Here is a 20,046-nt window from a genome sequence, read left to right as displayed (position 1 = left end):
AGCAAAACATGAATCTCTAGGGATGTATTTGGAATGGAAATTTATTTCTTCCTGCTTTTTCTTTCATTTAGACCAAGATACATGTTAGTCCATCCCATTTTCTCAAGCAGTTGGTGGGTGATTTGGAAAGGCTTTGTAACTAGAAAGAGCACATCTAGAGTGATACACAATTACCTCTTGCCTCCCAAGCTAATAATTTCAGCTTTTCCTGTAAAAGTTTGTCACTCATGATTTCTGCTGTGCTTCTAGGGCTCGGGCCCTGGGTGTCGGGTTCCCTTCATCAGCCTTCCAGCACAGCATGAGCAGGAGGCAGTTCCTGATGGCTTCCAGGTAGAGTATGGATTGAAGGAACAGTTGTCTGAAATGGGTAATGTTCTGGAAACAGCACTTGCATTCCTAGTTCCCAAGTAATTGTGCACCACTGGCACTCTGCTGTGGGAATTGGAATCTCTAACATTTGAAGAAATTTAAAGGGAAAAAAAATGGAGGAAAGCTGCTTAAATTTCTGTGGGTGCCATTCTCTAAAAAAAGCAAAGCAAAGCTGACAGTCTCTGCCTCTGAAGGGCAGACAGGCTTTTACATATTTCTTGGTACAATGAAGGAGGATATGTATGTGTGTTTTTTAGACATAACAAAGAAAGATTTCAGCAGTTGGCAGTCCTGCTGCTTGCATGTTGCTGAAGGGGGAATATTAAGATTAATACAGTGAATATCACGATGGTTCCTCTTCAAAGAATCACTTTTACTTATGCAGCATTTCCAAGTCCTTCATTAATTCATGAACAATTACCTTTGTTTCTTGTAACAGGGCACATCAGTCCTTTCTCTGTCAGAACTGCCCAAGACTCCCCTCCAAAATGGTCTTTCCACTCCTCCACTTCCCTCATCAGAGGCTTCCAGCACCCGGCTCTCTCCTCCCAATGTTTCTGCTCTCTTGGATATTTCTCTGCCTGGACCACCTGAAGATGTGCTTTCTCAAGGAGAATCTGCCACCCAAATCAGTGATTCTATCATTGAAATAGCTATCAGCTCTGGTCAATATGGTAAGTCTGAACTTAGCTGAAGTCCTCTTGGTTAACTTAAAAAAAAAAATAAAAATCTGTCATCTTAACATGATGAGAAACTTTTAAAGTGAGCAGTTCCTGATTGCTTGGGGATTTTTTTTTCAGTTTTTTGTTGGAAACAAAATTACGTGCCCAGGCTTTATTTTCTACCATATATATGATGCTTTTGTTGTTGTTTTTCTTTTTTTGCTTTCTAAACATAAAAGTGCTGCAGTGTCCTGTAACTTTACTGCATTGACTGAACCAGTGATTCCTGACATTGGCTTACAGGTGAAGGTGTTTCTCTCTCTCCTGCAAAGCTGAATGGCAGTGACAGCTCCAAAAGTCTTCCGTCCCCATCCAGTAGTCCTCACCAGAACTGGATTGCCTCTCCCAGCCATGATCCCCAGTGGTACCCCAATGACTCCACAGACTCGTCTCTCAGCAGCTTGTTTTGTAAGTGTCTCTATGCAAAGAACCACCAAAAAACAGTGGTTTCAAAACATTGAAAAAACCCACATTCACACAAGAAAAAAACCACCAAAACAAACCCCAGAAAACAACAAAAAAACCCCAACAAATCTAGCTGTTTATTTGAAGTGAATCCTTTGGAAAATCATGACCCTGGTAGGATGTTTGTAGAATTCTTCCCTTCTTGCTTTCATTTCAACAGGGTGTCCTTGAATACATTTTCCTTCTCTTCACAAGGCTCCTCCTGAAAAGTTCCTGTTGCTAGATTTGGGCCTGTACCTGGGGACAAATAATGCCTTGGCAGTTCTTTGTAGTCTGTTTGGAGCCTGACTCATCAGTTAGGTTGAGGCATTTTGGCAGTTCTGCCAAACTGAAAAGACACCCTTGGCTCTGCTGTTGGAAAAACAGGCTTAGTTCTGTGCTTGGTGAGCATAAGCTCAAAGACATGAGATCACTGGATTTGTTTGGGGTTTGGTTGGTGGGTTTTTTAATTAATATTTAATGGGGCCACTGTAATGAGTCCCTGTAGTCGTGTGCTGACAGTGTTCAGGTTCTTTGATTTATTATTTAATTAACACAATTTTTAATAGAAGGAATAGATATCTGTCCTCCATCTGCTGTCCTATTTATCACCCCACCTGCAACCATTCAGTGCATGAGCTTACTGACCTGCCTGTTCTTTATAGCAAGTTTCATCTCCCCCGAGAAGGGACGAAAAATGTTGCCAACTCCAGTTGGGGCTGCCAGTGGCACCTCCTTACTGGGACCCAGCCTTCTGGATGGGAACTCACGGGACTCTTTTGTGTCACGATCTCTGGCAGATGTAGCAGAGGTATGTCACTGAATTACATATTCATCTGTGTCTGTCCTCTTCAGTGCAGGGTTACTGTATATTGTCTGTCAGGCCTTCCTGAGATATTTAAAGCAAAAATGCTTCAAGATCTGCACTTCAGCTTAGTAAAATAAGGTTTACAGTGTTAACAAAAAGATCTGAAATGACTTGATGAGGGTAATACTGCATCAGAGCTGGTGCAAGAAGCTGTGGTGAGCACCTTCAACCCAGGATCTTTTGGCTGAGGGAGATCCTGTTCACCATGCTGAGCAGATCTTTGTTTTGACAGGAAGAACTGTAATCCTTCTTGTTTGTGTGTCCTGTCTGGGAGAGAGCAGCAATAAAAAATACTGCAGATGAGAGAAGGGTTAATACTAATGCAGCTACAGCTCAGTTGAAGGACTGGTAGGAAAAATAAACAGGTCCAGAAGGAAGAAGCAGGAGATGTCTAGCACTGAGTTACGTTGAGACAATGACAGAAGTTCCTATGCCACTGAGGTTTTTTTTTCTCTGGTAGAACTGTTCTCCTGCTTTGAAATTTTATGAAGGGGGAGAGTGAAGAGGAGCAGTTGAGGCTTTGATAAGCTTGAGGACAAGAATTCCTTTAGAGGGACAAGGACAGGGACAGACTGGAAGAATGAGCTGCAGGAACATTACAGAATTCAGCAAGGACAAATGCAGAGCCCTGACCTAAGGGAGGAATAACCTCAGCAGCAATACAGACTGCAGACTGGCTGCTCAGGAAGCATCTCTGCTGAGAAGTACCAGGCAATCTTGATAGTCAGGCCCCTCACTGAGTGGTGGTGCATGGTGGGAGGAGCAGGCAAAAGCTGAGCTGAGAGGTTCTCACTACAGTTAAAGAAAAACTTTTCCACCCTGAGGACAGGCAGGCAGGGGAACAGGATGCACAGAGATGGAACCTGTTCAAGAGTAACAGGGACAAAGCCCTAAGTAAGCCTGTCTGTCCTCCTCCTGACCCTGCCCTGAGCAGGAGCTTGAACAGAGACCTCCTCAGGTCCCTTCCAGTCTTCGTCATCCAATACTTTACAGTTGTTGATGCAGTGTGATGTCCTGTACAGTGTAACTCTGAGGGGACATGCCCTGATGGAAGGAAAATGTTGTTACTCCATTGCCCTTTGCATTTAGCTAAGGGCAGTCTGTGCAGACCTTGTAACCAGAAGCTGCAGCAAGCTCATGCTGTTTGAATGTGCCCTGGGCAGCCTCAGACTCCACACACAGCTCCATTCCTGGCATAACTGAAGATTCTGCTTACTTGGTGTTAATAAATAAGTGCACCTGTCAAGGTGTGTGTTAATTAAAGGATTATATTATAATTTATTTGTGTGGATTTGAAGTGATGTTGCAGCCCTTGATCCTGCCCCATTTTCACCTGAAGGAAGTTTGTAAGCCACCATTTTAGGCACACTAGAGCAGCTGATGTGGCAGATGTGAGTTTATGTGGCAGTCTTCAGAGGAAGCAAATACCTTTTAAAAAAAGCTCTAAAGATAAGAGAATTTTGAAGGGCACTTTTAATAAGTGTTCTGCAGAATCAAGTTGTATTTGAAAATGCAGTTCTGATGTTAGAGATATTAGTAGAGGTTTTGTGCAGGGCATCCACTACTGTGCCTTGATGCTGAATTCAGGAAAGGCAGGTAAGGCCCACTGACACAACAGGTTTTGTGTTTTGTTTTTAAAGACTTCCATTTAGCCACAGATAAGAGCTGTTCTCTCACTCAGATAAAGTATATCTTTCATATGAGGAGAGGCTGGGAGTGAAGACAAGGGAGCCAAACTCTTCTCAAGATGAGAGACAGTAGGCATGAATTGAAACACGTGAAATTCCACATGAGCTTAAGAAAACTTTCTTTAATGTCAGAGTGGTCAAAGACTGGAATGGTTTGCCCAGAGAGGTTGGGGAATCTCTGCTGGTGGAGATAATTCAGCACCTGACCAGACAAGTCAGGGTGACCTGTCTTACCTCAACCTTCTTGAGCAGAATGCTTAGACAAAATTATCTCAAGATGTGCCTCCCAACCTAAACATTCTGTGATTCAGTCTACACAATTCTGTGAAATTTCCACTGACATTCAGCTCCGTTTTTCTCTCCTGTCTCTTCTAGGTGGTGGATTCCCAGCTGGCTTGCATGATGAATGAGAACAGTATAGATTACATATCTCGTTTTAATGACCTTGCCCAGGAACTATCAATACCTGAACCAACCCGCAGGGAAATTCTGTTTGACGGAGGAGGTGGTGGTCCCCCAGTTGGGGATCTCTCTCAGTGAGCCCAACAGGCTGGTGCTGGTGCAGACTGTTCAGCTGAAGTTGGAGCTTGCAGCGCCAGATCATAGCAAGGGCAGGTTGTAGAGAAGCAGCTGAGGCTCAGCTGTCCCTGTCTTGTGCACTTCTTTATGTGCACTTCTTTCTGAAAGAGAAGCGTTGTCTGAAAAGGTCTGAAGAAGTACTCGCCAGTCCTGGAATGTGCAATATACTGGGAACAACAGGACATGTAATAGTGTTACAGGAAAGGGTGTGGCTCCTGCATCAGTGACGTGAGATGGCAGGTTTTTGGGACAGTCCTGGACTTCTACATTGGAGTGGCCTAAGCAAGAAGCTCAAGCAGGGAAGGGTATTGCCAGAAGCTCTCCCCACGTGAATTATGTTCTATGTAGTAATCAAAATGCCATGATTGGGTATCCATATTGAAGTTGTGGAGGATGGAGGGTGGGAATGGGTTTGGGAACCTTTTTGCATCTTGACGTGTCCTAGTTGATGCTCTTTGTATCAATCAGTCAGGCTGCTTTTTGCACTCTCTTCAAAGGCTCTATGGGGCTTCACTTTTATAGACAGTTCTGTTTCTTCACATGGGTTCTGTTGTTTGACCATTCCAGCAGGGGGCAGGTAGCTGCTTTCTTGCTTTGCAGGGGAGCTCTGACTCACCTTACTCCCAAACTGCATGGATCCTTGGGGAGTTTCCTCTTCTTTTTAAACCCCATGTCAAAATCATCATTGTCCTGACTGCACTGGTATTCTCCACCTTTGAGGTTCTTATCACATTGCACTGGTGGTCCCACGAGCAGGAGATGCTTTCTTGCTTTCCCTGAAGAATGGTTTCTTTTTAAGTCAGGGAACTCTGCAGAAGAGCTTACTGGAATCACTATGAAAGCTTTGTTAAAATTAGTCTTGGATTTTCTGGAAACCTGTAAATATTACCATCCTTCCTCACAAAAACTGAGGGTTTACCTGGGAGAGGAAATAGGAAAGAATATTTTAATGCATAGAAACAAATAAGTTAATGCTGAAGTTGTTGAGATCTGTTTTGTGTCATGAAGAGGAGAGGTGTCAAGTCTTTGTTTAATCACTTAGTCTTTCTGGATTTCTTCCTTGTTCTGTGAATTCCAGGTGCTCTGTGGTACCTCAGGGCATCATTTTTCACTCCCAGGCATTAGTGGATCTGGTACTCCCTCTGCCAAACTCCTATGCATTTAATGTTAGTGTTTTGATATTTGAAAGATCAGATCCTGATATTAGTGTGTTCAAAGGAATATAAAGTTACTTTTTCTAGACCTGGTTGTCCGTCAGTCCTGCCTTTATAACTCAGGAGATTTTTCCTATTTCCTTTCCTACCAGTCATGAGAGAGAATACCTTTATTGTGCCCATTTTTAAGCACTCATCTGCTTCTCCTGTAAGAGGATGTCCCTTGAATATTTTAAGTAGCTCTGAAATTATCCAAGGGGCTATCCTATGTAAACCTCAACTTTATATTATTAGTAAATAAACAAAACTTCTCCATCTCTTCAGCAATTATCAGGGGTTGATTTTTCCAACTTGCACTATACTTGGTGGATGTAGTTCCACCTGCCTTTAGCTACTTTTTCAAGGCATTTTACTGGGAGTTTCTTCTTTGTAACCTTGCTCACGATGCACTGATTGGATTTGCAGTTTTCCCAGTCACTTTACCCTGCTTTATATAGACTTCCTTTTTTTTTTCCTTTTTCTTTTTTTAACTGCTCTATAGTTTACCTTAGGCTTTCTGTCATTAAGAGAAAATGTAAGAAGTTTTCAGATGCACCTTCTTGTGTGGCCCAGAGCAGCCTTCTTGATGTCACTCCAAAACTTGTGAGACCTGGATGACATTCCAAGGCTCCACACATCAGGTTGCTACCTCCTCCTCTTTGAAAGAGGAGCCATGCAGATGTGTAAAACCAGCATTAGTACACTTGGGTGTACCCAGCAGGGAGGCAAACCTGTGTTGTTAGCAAGAAAATAATCATAAATTAGAAGCATGGAGAATTTCAAATTCCATACCCATGGGCTAAATTCCTATCCTGAGTGCACATCATTCTGTCTTTATTTCTCTTTCATTATTCTCCCAGAACTTGGTTTGAGGATTCTGATGCAAAGACAGGAAATCTTGTAGCTTGTTAAAAAGTTGGAGGCTGTCAGCAAAATGAATACTGAGGACTGTATTGTTCTGAGCAGTCACACCTGGGAGAAGGATATCCATTGATCTCAAGGTCACTCTTCCTAAGTTTTTTTTAAAGTTTTACTTGGAGCTGTGCTGTATTTAGTTCAGTCTTTCCCAGATTGTTTCCTCTTGTTTTTGGCTTCTTACATTAGTAATGCTGATTATCCTGTATGCTGTACCTCCAAAAGTCCTTTGGACTTCCAGGACAGAAGTCGAAGGCTCCTGCTGTGGCTGTGGATCACAGGACATGCAGGAGGAAATATACATTCTAATCAAGTACTGTATAAGAAAAAAATAATCTGGACTCTCATTCCTAAACTTCTGAATATTGAAAGACCAGCCTGATGGCCTCCAGGGTATTTAGGAAGCTTGAAAAACATTTCATCTTCTTTACCCACGCTGGTAATGGAGTGATGTGAGACTGGTTTTGACTCTGCTGTTGCCTAGATAAACTGCCAGTGTTGCTGCAACCATATGGAAGAGCACTTCAACATCTGTGAAGACTTTCTGCCATCTGATGCAGGGAGCTGTCAAGCTGCCCCCTCTCAGCCCATTCAGCTCTTGGGGAGTAATAGAATTGCAGAATGATGACAGCTAATGATGTGTGAGATCAGGAAACTTGAGTCTCCTGAACCCTTGCAAGTAGACCTGGACCACCAAGTAATAAGAGAGTGGAAATGACAGAGGTCAGTTCATCACTAAGAATTTTGTGGTTAGAAACATGTCAGCCTCTTAAAAGTTGTCATTATGAAACAGAATTTGATTTCAGAAATGTAATGCTTTGCAAACTGCAGTTGAATAATAAAGCCCTTTCAGGGCAAGTAGGTCTTACCAGGGGAAAAACTTGAAAATAACTTAGATGATTGTGGTAATTTTGAATTGATGCAGAATGTGTTATCCTTATTATGTGAAAGGTCACTTAAACACACCTCTGATTCCACCTGTCCTAAATTTTAGGTGGTTGTGCTGTGCAATCCTGATCATCAACAGTTTGTGCCTAAGACTAATAAGGGAAAAATTGAAGGGGAGAGGGGTGTAGAAGGGGTGTGGGAGTGTGTATGTACAGGCACACACATATACAGACACACACATACCTACCTGTATGCTTATGTGTGGGTAAAGATAGATCTTTTTTTTTCTTTTTTAAACCACAAAACTTGATACATTTTTTATTATTTTGGCTTCCCCAACAAAGTCCACCCCTGTAACAATGTCAGCCTACCCTAAGCAAACATTCAGGGCAGTTGTACAGAAATCCACACAGGATTGTTTTTGAGGTGAATGTGGCTTTGTTAGCTTAATATCTTGTTGGGGCACTGTAAGGTGGTTGCAGAGGTCAAATGGACACTAACAACATCCAGTTCTAAGAGTAGTGGCTCTAGGCTTTCACTGTGGTGGTTTGGGGACTACAGATAATAAGGAAATTCTTCAGCGAGGTGAATGGCAGAAATTTCAGTATTTGTCATCGTTGTGAGGGTGAGGAGCAGTACAACATCCTGCAAATCAGATCTACCCCCGTGGGCCTGGGTGTGCTTACCAGGTCTTCTGCTTGGTGTTGCATCCCCATTACCCACACAGTTCATTTTACTCTTTATCACTAAACCTACTAAGTATAGGAATACTAATTGTTTTAATCTGGCATTGTTTAGCCTTTTTCTTGACACCCCTCTTTATACTTCTGAATTGAGTTAAATGGCTTGGATCAAATCTTTATCTCTAAAAGACATCTCATTTACTGACTCTGCAGATCCCAGGGTGGGAATTAAGTTGCATTTTGGTTTTTACACTCAGACTTCAGATGCATTTGTAAGGAAAATACTGCACTTTTTTTTTTTTTAACCTTTTCAAACCTTTGAATCTCTTAATTTCACAGCAATTTGTAAATGTTAACTAAGTGAAACCTTGGCAAGCACTACGGCAATAAGTTATCATTAATTATTGAAACATGATAACTGCTTTAGAGCTTATGGTTCTGGCAGCAAAATTTAATGCTGTTTCTTTTAATAATAGTTAAGCCATATCATCTAAGGTTTCTGGCTTGTTTGAGATGTGAATTTGTTTTATAGATTATAAATATACCTATATAGTGTATGTATAAAGCAGAATGCCTGTCCTTACTGATTATTTTTTGTACCATATTGTAAATTATATTATTTATTCTTTACCAATTTTGGAAAAAGGTGTTTTGGTTATTTAATATAATATACAAAAGCTGTTAAACTTCCTCTGTTTAAATTTTCAATTCAACTTGTAAAGCTGTTTTTATTCTTGTGCATAAATACATACTAATACTTGGTCTAACTTATGTCCAGTGTGTTACTTGCCATTCATGCTCCATCAGATTTTCCCATATAACTTTTATTTACTGGCCTTTTTTAGGGTGCTGGGGGTGTAAAATTTGTCTGGAGAGCCAAGTCTTTCAAGGTGGAATTTTGGTTTCAGTGAAATCAGTGGTCTAACTCCCATTGACATCTCAAGCCCAGAATTTTCATTGCTTTCACCATGAGAAAAGATTTTGGTTGCATTCCCTTTTGTGTATTAGGTTCCATTTCATCTGTTAATTGGGTCAGAAATGAGTCAAACCTGAGGGCTCTGTGTCCTCCATGTCCTGCCTTTGTCCATGGTGACCAGTAAGAAGGGAAGGAAAGGGGGGAAAAAATCAAAGCAACCCCCTCCCCCACCCCCAAAGAAAAAAAAAAAAAAAAAGGACTAAAGAAGAGACTACAATAAAATGTTGTATAATTTACATTTTAATTTTTATTCCACTCATCCGTGGGGAACGCACAGACCCCGCCCTCAGGAGCAGCCTCGGCCGCAGCAGGGGCTGTGAGAAGGCGGCGGTGCTGGGTTGAGCTGCCCCGCTGAGGGCCGCACCCCGCCCTTGCACTTTAAATCCCTCCCGCCGCTGGCCCCTCGCCTCCTCTCAGCCAATGGCGCTGTCGTTCCTTTTGATGGACGTGCGGAATAGCCAATAGAAGGCGGCCAGAGGGACCGACGGCGCGGGCCCTTTTCAAGCTTCCCTCCCTCTGTCCTCTTCACCGGGCAGGCGGGATATCGGGAGGCGGGGCTGCATCCGATAGGCTGCTCAGCGTGACGGGCAGGCGAGTCAACCAATAGCAGGGCGGGGTGGGGCGGCCGGCGCTACCTGGGGTGTTGGCAGCAGAGGCGGAGCGGTGTGTGCGGGGCTGTGTCGCCCATTCCGTCCGTGGCACCATGTTCCAGGGCCCCGAAGCCGAGCCGGCCAAGCCCAGCTCCAGGTACTGCAGCGAGGGCGAATGGGCCGCGAAGGGGCACACGGGGGGAGCAGAACACGCGTCTGGGCTTTGTTCGGGGTTCGGGAGAGGTGCGGCGGCCGAGGCCGGGAGGAGGGTGCGCGTTGGCTGAGGTTGGGAGGCAGAGGGCGGCTCTGACCGAGGGGAGGGGGTCCCTGCTGAGGGGCATTTTCGGCCGCGGTGGGCGGGAACCCCGCCCCCGTCCCAGCGGTGGCTCCGCTGTGCCTCAGTTTACCTCCCCCGGGGTGTGGTGAGGCCGGCAGAGCTGGCGGTGCGGGGAGCCGTGCGTGCCGCCCCGGGCTCGGGGCCGGCCCCTGCGGGAAGGGGCTGAGCTCCTGCCGGGGGTTACCGAGCTGGGGAAAACCCCTGGGTACTGAGGGGATTCCCGTGCGGGAAGAAAGGCCTGGCGCTGTGCAGGCCCTGCCTGTGTGCCCCTGGAACGGGGAGCAGGGCCTGAAAAGCTGTGTAAAGCTTTAGGAGGATCCAAGACAAACGCCTGCGTTAGCAGATGTTTGGTTTCGCCTGGCGAAGTTGAACTATATGGCTGTACTTGGCTGGGGGAACATATCCCGGGAACTCGGGGCCGGGGCGATTAATCCGTCTGCGAGGTAATCCTGTGCCCGGAGGGGAAGCAAGGAAGCGTCTGGAAGTTGCGTAAGGGTACTTCAAGTTTGGGTTTTATTCCAGTTTTTCTAAGCTGTGACCCGGTTTTAAAAGACTACTGAGGATTCTCTGCCCTTGGTATATAGTCCTACCGGGACTGTTCTTTTGGTAATTTTGAAACCATGTTTAACTCATAAATTGGGCCTCTGGGTAGAGACTGAAGCGCAGACTGTCATGAGTTTTTGGTTAACAGCAAGAGAAGGTGATCTTGTTACAGCTTGTTCTGTGGCGCTGGGGCTGAGTCTTCTCATCGTGCCGGAGAACAAACGATAGCAAAACACAGGACGGTATGAACAGAGCCATTGCAGCAAGATTGCATACTGCAGCACTGCTATATGTTACGTTACTGGATTTTATAAAGATTTTTTCTGAAATGGTTACTCCTGACATATGGCCCGTGCCATCAAAAGCAAAGTGTACTTTGTGCAAGGATACTTTTTTCCAGAACTTTTTCTATTCGCTCCCTAAACAAAAACTTTATTTGATGATAATGCAAATCCTTTTGCCATTCTTGATATGGAGAAGTTTCTCTGCTTGAACCTGTGGCAAATTCAGAATCTGTGCAGCAACCACCAACAGCTGTAGAAGTGGGGAAAAAATAACTTCCTGATGCAAAAATCTTTGCAGGGAACTTATAAACAAATGCATTTTAAAGAACTCCGTAATACAGGAATGTTACTGTTAGAAATGGTGCTAAAAATATTTAAAAGGAGAGCTTCCACTTAAATAATTGCCCAGTTATTTGTATTTCTAGCGATCCCTTTGATTTGTACAGTGATGAAGCAAACAACTAGTTTGCTGAATCAAATTGGCTGCCAAGATGTATTCCAATAATGGTGCTTTTTGTATTTTAAGGAAGGCTTGCTTTTCCAAAATAGAACAAGAAATTGCATGTCTAAGAGTTGCTGTTTCTCTGGAAGCAAAGAAGGACAGAATTGTGTCTTTCTGCTGAAAGATGCACCTCATCCTCACCTCATCTGGTGTGTGAGCAGCTTCACCATGACTGCACAGAGCTGAAAATGTTAAATGCAGCCATCTTGGAAACATCATACACGTGCTCCCCTCTTCAGCAGTGTTATTGCAGAGCTTTCAGGTCAAGAGCAAAACTGTCTTAACAAAGCTCACAGTTTATAAGATGAGTGAGCTGTTTAATGAGCTTTGAGTTGGTGTTCATCCAACTGCAGGAGCAGCCCCAGTAACTCCTTGGTCTTTGCTTTAGATCCTGGTGTTCCAAACCTTAGCACCTCCTCTATGCCAGGTATGTTTGGGAGGGTCCCTTGTGTGCACTGCAACTCTCCTGTGTTACCTGCTTTATTAGAGATGTCTGAAAACTGATAGGACTTTGATGTTACACAGGCAGAATTAAAAAAAAAACCAACAATATTTATATAGCCAGTGTCTTTAACTTATGTGTAAGTCTTGGCAACCCTTCCATTGGTCAGCTGGAAGATTTAATAAGGAAGGGGCACTGAAATTCAAGCATGTTAGAATGTGGGGAAAGTTTAAATGCTTAAGCTGCCCTGTAGTTTCTGGACCATTGTGAATGATCAAAGGATTTAATCTGCCTGTACAATGTTGGTTTTAGTAGCAGTTAGAGATCATCTAAGATATGTGGAAAGCATAGTTGGATCTGTAATCTGTTTGACACTGAATTAAAAGTAAACCTTCTGCTGGTTATGATTTTACCTGTGCAGTTGTCCTGTCTACTGAAATTCTCGTTCCTCCCTCAAGTGAAAGGGGTTCATTAAATCCACTGCTGCACTAAGGATTAAAATACAAAAACTGGCCAGGAAAGGCAGTCTCTCTGAGGCTGGTTCTGTTACCAACTGCTCCCAAACTAAAGGAGGAATTTTTAGCTCCTTCTTCCCAGAGACCAGAAGTGCTTTCTGCATCCTGAGATCTGAACTGCTGGCAAAGCTCATTCTTATACGATAACTGGTGGTTAAACTTAGCAAATTTTTTAGTAGTTATGAAATGTCTGCTTTTACTTAAAAGTCAGTGGGTTTGAATTGTGTCAAGTGTGTAAAGTTGGTATGTGCAGTGTAGCAGAAAGTCTGATTCTGTAATGGTCATTTAAAAAATGTTAATTAGAGTCATATCTTCTCTTCACCTGTTGCTTCTGGAACACTGCAGTTAGCACAGCCATTTGTTCTGGTGGCACTGTTATGACCATTCCAAGTAATCATTGATGACATAGTGATGAAGTCGACTGCTTAGGGAGCTGGCAGTATTTGTGGTGAACTTGGGAATATTTTATTCAAAGAGCTCTTGAAAGGTAGCACCTTCATGGACATAGCAGAACTACCTGAAGTGAGTTGAAATCAGGAGAGTTGTTTGTAACATACAAGAGGAAATGGGGAGAGGACATAAAATGTCGAATGCTCTAAGTTTCAAACAAACTTTTGTCTCTTGCTTCTCTCATTCTGTAATGTAGGGTACTGAAGCCCCCAGGAGGAGGTTCCAGTGATCTCTTTGGGCACACAGAAGAAGTTTCTTCTTCGAGCAGGCCCCACCGGATGGCATCTAATATCTTTGGAGCATCAGAAGAACCTCAGAACATTCCAAAAAGAACAAACCCTCCAGGTAAGAGCAGCTACCTCAAGTGGAACACAGGGATCTGTCTTTTTATGTTGTATTTTTACAAACTGAGTGGGCTTGAACAATAAATCTCTTCAGACTTCTGGATATATGAATATTTCAGTGATCTTTGTGTTCACAGACTTTTTAGCACATCATCCAAGTCTAATTCTTTCTGAGCTGAGGTGTAGGAAATGATGAAAAGAAACTGCTTGAGTTCTAGAGCTGTGTCAGCAGTTAGCTGCAGTGAGTACAGCTTTGAATGTGAGATCAGTAGTGAATCCTCTTGTAACAAAAGATTTCAACTGGTATCTTCAGGCAAGAAAAAGTAATTTAGTAATTTAGGCAATAGGAATCCAGAAGTCTTTGAATTCTTAGATCTTTTTTTTCAAGATTTTTAATACAGTGTCATAAAACTAAGTCACCTAGAAAAAAAAAAATTAAAAATTACCTTGCAGGAGGAAAAGAAAGTGGTATTTTTGAGGATTCTGGTTCTGCTCAGCCTCGTCCACGCATGAATCCACCTGGTGGGAAGACAAGTGATATCTTTGGGTCTCCTGTATCTACCAGTGTTTCACGAGCACACCCAAACAAGCCAAAGGTATTTGTAATTTTTTGCTGCCAAACCAAGGAGCTGGGGGCTCATAAGTTGTCACACACAGTGCCTGGGTTCTATTTTAAGATGACAGGCTTGAATTATATATGGAGTAACTTTAAATTAGACAGTTATCCCTGGGTCTCTTTGAAAGCTTGTTATCTTTGGGATATCAGATCTTTGTAGTTTGCTGTAAAAGTATTAATTAGGCTGAAGATGTATGCTCATAAAAGAAAAGAGGAAGGCTTTATTCTTCCTTGTAAGTGAGGTATGGCTCTTGGCACAGGATTTTGAGCTGTGTGGGAAGAAGATAATTTTCTTTCTTGTAGGGGTTGGCAGAGGTGATCTTCATACAAACTCTGGAAAGTCAGTAAACACCAGTGAGCCACTGTCATAAATCTCCCTGTGGCCTGACTCTGCCCTTCACCTCTCTTAAATACATGTATCTACATTGAACACGAAAGCACTTCAGCAGGAGGTTAAGTGAAGTGATCAACAGTGAAAAAGCAAAGTCAAGATTAGCTTTGAGTGTCAGGTCCTGCATGTGCTTGATTTAGTGATGTCAGAGAAAAGTGTGTTGCTGTATCAGTTATTTTTTCATTTTAAAGTTGGATTTCATGGCTGGGAAAACATGCAAGCTTTTCTGCAGCATGTTTTGTTTGGTTTTTCTTTTTGCTGTGTGTTTCTGACAATCAATTGGGATTCTTTGGAACATGATCTTAAAAGGTTTTGTTAATTACCTGACTGCTTGGGTCACACTGTATGTAACCTGAAGGCAGCAGATGCTGCAGAGAAGTTGAGTGCTTGAGGACTGCTGGTGTTCTAGTTGTGGATACCAACTGCTGGGTGCTTAACAATAATGGTAATTCCAGACCTTTGGACTGAATTTTTATTACAGAAAAAGTTTCAAGCAAGCCTCTAATCAACTTATGTAGCACCTTTATCTGTGTTGCAGTGGTTTGTCTGAGATGTACACCATGTCCTTACACAGGAGTTCCCCAAAAGCAGTGGTAGAAGGTTATGTCTACCAGTGGAGGGGATGCAGGGCTGGGCACAGTGTCTGCAGCTGTTGGGTTTTGTGTATCAACTTAGGTCAGGAGCAAAGCAAAACTATCTGGAGGATTTTCTGACAGCTACTGTTTTATAATAGTAAACACTAAGAGTTTTTTGTTTCTTTTCAGGATCACATTGTCTTGAAAGAAGATGAAATGCCAAAGAAGCTAGAAGGTCAGCAAGACAAATGCCTTTTTCTTTTCTCTTGGAGAAGATAAGCTCTGAGGAACAGTTTCTTATGCTTCCTCTTAAAAATACATATCTAAGGCTGGTGTGTAGACCAAAACAACTGAGGAGGTTTCCATTGTTAGAAATTTGGTCAGAGAAATGGTTCTCTTTCTCTTAATGAGAACTCCACAGGCCTAAGCTTTGATAAGTGAGAGTATATACTTTGCTTCTTACCTTGGGTGTACATACATGTGGAATCTATATATGGAAAAGCATCCTGTCAGAATGTTTCTTCCTCCCTTGCCATCACTTCCAAGTGTATAACCTTGGCCCTTGGTGATTGTAAATAACAAAGTGTTATTGGTCAGCTGGTTATGGTTGAAGAATGATGGGAACGTTGCTTTCCAGCTTAGTAGGAAAGGATTCATTGGGATGTTGCATCCCTTAGCAGTTTGAAACTACCAAATAATTCTGAAGGTGTATTGCTTAGCCTGTGTAGCTTGTTAGAAAGATTGCTGAAGGAAGAGAGGAACTGTTGCAAAAAGTCATTGTTCCTCAGGACCTCTTTTCTTCAGGAAAAATGAACAGGTAGAGTGAAAATTCAGTGCACTGTGGATGGGAGACAAGGGCAATAATGCAGCCTGCAGAAGATGGGGCACTGTGTGCTGCAGAATAACAGCTTGATCTAATCCCTTTTCTTTTTGTGTTCAGCTACCGAAAATATCAAACCACAGGTGGAAGATGGAGGGGAGAAGAAAGATCTGGAGAAAGAGGAGCGATGCAAGAAGGAGCCAGAGCCCAAGATAGACAATCACGAGCCCCGCTTAGGGCCAAGGCCTCGCTCACACAACAAAGTCCTCAACCCCCCAGGAGGCAAGTCCAGTATTGCATTCTATTAGGGTCATCTCTTCACTTTCACTAACAGAATCTGCACAGAAACTCTTCTCTGGGGTGGCAAGGTCAGTTTATAGCCTGCTGTTTGTGGATAGATTGTTAGGCAGAGGGATGAAGGTTATGGGTAGGAGAGGTAACATGATGATCTGGGGAGGGAAAGGGTGCAAGTATTGGGCTGCCTGGGTGGGTGGCAGAGGGGAACATTTGTGAAACTTGATGAGAGATCAGTGCTGCTTTGTGATGAGTTCATCAGACTGTTAGGTCCTTAGCTAGCTAGTGGCTCAGGACACTTGTGGATTCAGGCTTGTCCTTCCAGTCAATACCTGAAACATTGTGAAGGGGAAGGGTCCTGGGGTCACATTGAGAGATCTGAAGCAGAGCAGGTGGGCTCTGTGCTCCTCAGGACAAGGGGGTGCAGCTTCACAGTGGGAGTGGACTTGCAGTCACTTGAATGTACATATGTTCTCCTGTAGTAAGTAGTGCTTCTGTGGTGGTGAGTGGCTTTAGGCTCTGGTTCTGTCTTTATCTTTTCTTGCTTTGCAGCACATGAGTGCTGATACAAGGACAAAACATGCTGGAATCTCTTTATACTCAGAAACCATCATATATTAATAAATATCAGGATCTTTCCTGCCCCAGGCTATTCAGGCCTTTCCAATGCCTTCAGTTATCTGATTACTGTAATGAGCTCTTGACAAGCAACACTGTCAGTCCAGTTCTCTTTCATGTAGCTGCTTCTAGAAGACTTCAAATAAAAATATCCTGGTTGAGTACTGGCACATTTGGTAAAGATGTGGCTGCAAACAATAGCTTTATGAACTCTGAACAGGAGCAACCTCGAGTGTAGTTACCACAGAGCACACACTGAGGTGTCCAGCACGCTGGCTTTAGCCCAGCCTGCACAGAAATGCCTTATCTTCTGCACAGGTTTTCACTTGGTACCTTATGGAAACCAGGACTGTTCTGTTGCCTGCACCAGAGTGTTTGTTTCTGTCTGTGCAGACTCTGTTAGTGAAATCTTCTTTGGTCAGCCTTACGTTTGCCTTTGACTGCTTCAGATTTTTGTTGGAAAGGTTGTGAGAAGTAAGTGGATTCTCCTCCAACTGCAGCTGTAGTTGTTTTGAGATGTGTTGTAGACTGTCCTGCTGGGACAAACAAAGACTTTATCAATACAAACCTTTTGGTGGTGCTGGCTGTCTTAAGCCTTGTTTGGAAGATGTGCATATTTTGCACAAATGCTTGCTGGGGAGGGTAGCTCCCATCAGTTGTCTTCTGAGGGGACTTTCTGATCCTACCCAGAGCATTGGTACATGAATGTTAACATTAGGTGCTACAGTTCAGTGTATTTAATGGTGACTTTTGCATTGTGACAAATCGAAACAGGAGTTGTTCAGGTGCACAAAAGAACAAGTGGCCTTATCTGTAGAATCCCCTACTGTGCTAGCCCAAGATCCCTGAGAGCTGCCCCTGCTGAGAGGGGACAGTCTCTGGGGTCACAGTGCTTGGCAGGCTGCTCAGTTTGGGTGGTGTCAGAAGTGGGGGATGACCCCATGAAGACTTTGCCTTTTCAGATAGAGGAAATGGAACCTGTGGGGTGGTGATAAGGGTAGAAATAGCCACAGAAAGTCAGGATTTCAGTGTCCTTGTACCTTTTAAATAGGTTTGGAGCTCCCTGTGATTTGGCCCCCTAGAAAAAGATAATGGTGATTCTAGCTGCAACCCTGGAATGGATTCATGTTACTTCTGAACACATTTCCTAGCAGCTACTCTTGAGTCTGAGCTGTTTAGCCTCTGGCTGAGTCTTAGACACATCCATCTGTCTGTTCTGTGTTCCAGTACTGGGCAGGGTTTTCAGGGAAAAAAGTCACTTGTGGAAAAGTCACCCCAAGGCTGCTCCCTGCATGGAAGGTCCTGGTGTAATTGATGCTGCCTGTAATACTGAGCTTGGGCTTGGCATCCTTTAGTCCCTGATGTGCATTGGCTGCAGTGCCTGTCTTTTAAACAAAAACTTCCAACTAGGCCTTAAATTAGTTAAACTGTGTTCATTTTCTTGTATTTCTTTCTTTGGAATCTAAACCATGTTTTCAACTCATCAAGTAAGACTGATAAGAACATTTTGGGCGATTGGAAATCAAATGGTAAATCATGTGATTGTCAATAAACCTCTGTATTTTGTTACTTCATTGTGTGCTGTAGATGTCTGCTTTTATAAATTAATCTCAGTACTCTGGTTCAATGTAGATACACAGAATTTTGTTTTCTGAAATGGGAAAAATTGCACAAATCTTCTCAGGCCTTCTGCAGTGGGGAGTGTGCACTGGAGCCGTGACATCCTGCTGAAGGCTGCTTGTCAGACAAGCACCTCTTATCCCTGAGGGAGTATGAAGGGATGGTAGCAAGGGTGGGCTCTTTCAATGCCTTTTTGTGGGCAACATTGAATAGTGTTCTGTACAGCACAGGGATGCTGTTAACCTCTTCAGCAATGTTGTAAGTAGACTTGCATATTATTTAAGTATATTTGGAGAATAATGTTGCAGTTCCTGTGGACCAGGGGATGCTCTGTGTGGAGAAGTCACACTCCAGCTTCTGCACTGCTGGTGAGTGCATAAAACTCCTTGTGCCAGACTGCCTTGGCTGACAGTGTGGAGATAACTACAGAAACTGCAGATCTGGGTGAGTTGGACCTGGTGGCTTCCCAGCCAGAGTGTTACAAATCTGCTGCATTTGTCCTTTAATTGAGATGCCCTGCAAGAGACCTTGGCCAGCACTTGTTTCTGCAGTGACTGCTGTATTTTACACTGAGAGTTTTTCTATTTATGGTTCAGAACTCTTCAACCAAGAACGCACAATGTGCAGTGTAGGAACTGCTTGTTTTGTGAACTTGTGAATATCTGTGATAAGTAACAGCTCAGCAGCAAAGGACTGTCCTTTGAACTGCTGCCAACTAGCAGACTACAATATAGTTTTACTTTGCAACTCTATACTGATTTGCTCCTAAACTGAAGCCTTGTCTATAGGAGAGAGTATCATCAGGGTTAATGTTTCAGTCTTGGAAGGAAGATGATGACTTCTACAGTAAGCTCAGCTTGGAAAGTGGCTAAAGGGTGGCTCACACTTTTAGGAGTCATGCACAATTCTTGGCATAGCTGTTGCTTAGTTCCTACCCAAATGTGTCACCATGGCTGCCCAGTACCAGACAACTGTTCTAATGAAGAGCCCAGCTCTGTGCCAGCCCTCCTGATCCCTGGGAACCTGACTGACCCACCTCAGGGTAGGTTTTCATCTGCCCAGACTGCTGACTCCCAGGCAAGAGCTTTTTAGCAAGCACTGTCTCAGTCCTTCTGTCAAACCATGGCATAACCACTGATGAACAGCCCACTTTGCAATCCAAGTGGGCAAGACTGTTTAAAGCAGCATTACTGAGGGTTTTTTTTGAAGGATTTACAGAGGTTAATCAGACTTGGAATATCTAAAGTACATTCTTAGAGTTTGTTTAGCAAGAGGACACACAGGGTGTTAAATGTGCACAATTTTGTTTAGCAAGAGGACACACAGGGTGTTAAATGTGCACAATCATATCAGCACTAAGAGAGGAACAGTTTTTCCTCAGACATGCTCACAGCTGCTTCCATACAATGTGATCACAGCAGTGTGTGGGTGTCCAGGTCATTTGAGTATCTGTGATCATGTGGTGGACATCAGTTTGATGCTTGCCTGTCAACATGTGGAGTGTGCTGGGTTCTCAGCTTGCATCTTCACAGTCTGGAAGCCACCAGTGTTCTGTTCAAGCCATCTGATGTGTCCCCTGTGGAATTTCAGCTTGAAGCTCTGCTGAAATCTTGTGGTGCTTCCCTTTGGAAAAGGTGATTTGGAATGTTGTTGAGGCTGGAGTTTTCCAGTGTTCATTTTTCTTGAGTAATAAAGGAGTAACCAGGATTACCGTGCTGGAGTAGAGAAAGCAAAAAGTTGGGGAGCTCTGTGAGCCTGGGCTGTCTGCTGGTAACAGAGG

At 43.5% G+C, this 20,046-nt stretch overlaps 2 protein-coding genes across 5 annotated transcripts in view; both read left to right on the top strand.

The window, feature by feature from the left end:
* CRAMP1 (cramped chromatin regulator homolog 1) overlaps positions 1 to 9,116 on the top strand; it is a 47,009-nt gene extending 37,893 nt beyond the window's left edge. For all 4 annotated transcript variants that reach the window (XM_071761520.1, XM_071761521.1, XM_071761519.1 and 1 more), the window contains 5 exons: positions 250 to 330; positions 809 to 1,043; positions 1,335 to 1,499; positions 2,201 to 2,346; positions 4,467 to 9,116. In XM_071761520.1, the coding sequence (XP_071617621.1) occupies positions 250 to 330; positions 809 to 1,043; positions 1,335 to 1,499; positions 2,201 to 2,346; positions 4,467 to 4,631 (792 nt within the window). In that variant the 3' untranslated portion in view covers positions 4,632 to 9,116. The remainder of the gene's footprint in view (positions 1 to 249; positions 331 to 808; positions 1,044 to 1,334; positions 1,500 to 2,200; positions 2,347 to 4,466) is intronic.
* An 829-nt stretch (positions 9,117 to 9,945) lies between these two features.
* On the top strand, positions 9,946 to 18,220 carry JPT2 (Jupiter microtubule associated homolog 2). Its single transcript, XM_071760340.1, has 5 exons — positions 9,946 to 10,072; positions 13,185 to 13,333; positions 13,786 to 13,928; positions 15,104 to 15,149; positions 15,855 to 18,220. Exons 1-5 carry the CDS (start codon positions 10,029 to 10,031, stop codon positions 16,040 to 16,042), a joined length of 570 nt encoding a protein of 189 aa, XP_071616441.1. The 5' UTR covers positions 9,946 to 10,028; the 3' UTR covers positions 16,043 to 18,220.
* Positions 18,221 to 20,046: the final 1,826 nt, after the last annotated feature.

Source organism: Heliangelus exortis, chromosome 17 (genome assembly GCF_036169615.1).
Source record: "Heliangelus exortis chromosome 17, bHelExo1.hap1, whole genome shotgun sequence".
Taxonomy (NCBI): domain Eukaryota; kingdom Metazoa; phylum Chordata; class Aves; order Apodiformes; family Trochilidae; genus Heliangelus; species Heliangelus exortis.
This window is presented reverse-complemented; position numbering and strand designations above follow the sequence as displayed.

Bases quoted from the DNA above. Each gene is read 5' to 3' on its own strand.
- JPT2 (XM_071760340.1), top strand. From the start codon at position 10,029: ATGTTCCAGGGCCCCGAAGCCGAGCCGGCCAAGCCCAGCTCCAG. The intron at 13,334-13,785 runs GTAAGAGCAGCT...ATTACCTTGCAG, and splicing joins AAAAAGAACAAACCCTCCAG to GAGGAAAAGAAAGTGGTATT. The intron at 13,929-15,103 runs GTATTTGTAATT...GTTTCTTTTCAG, and splicing joins CACACCCAAACAAGCCAAAG to GATCACATTGTCTTGAAAGA.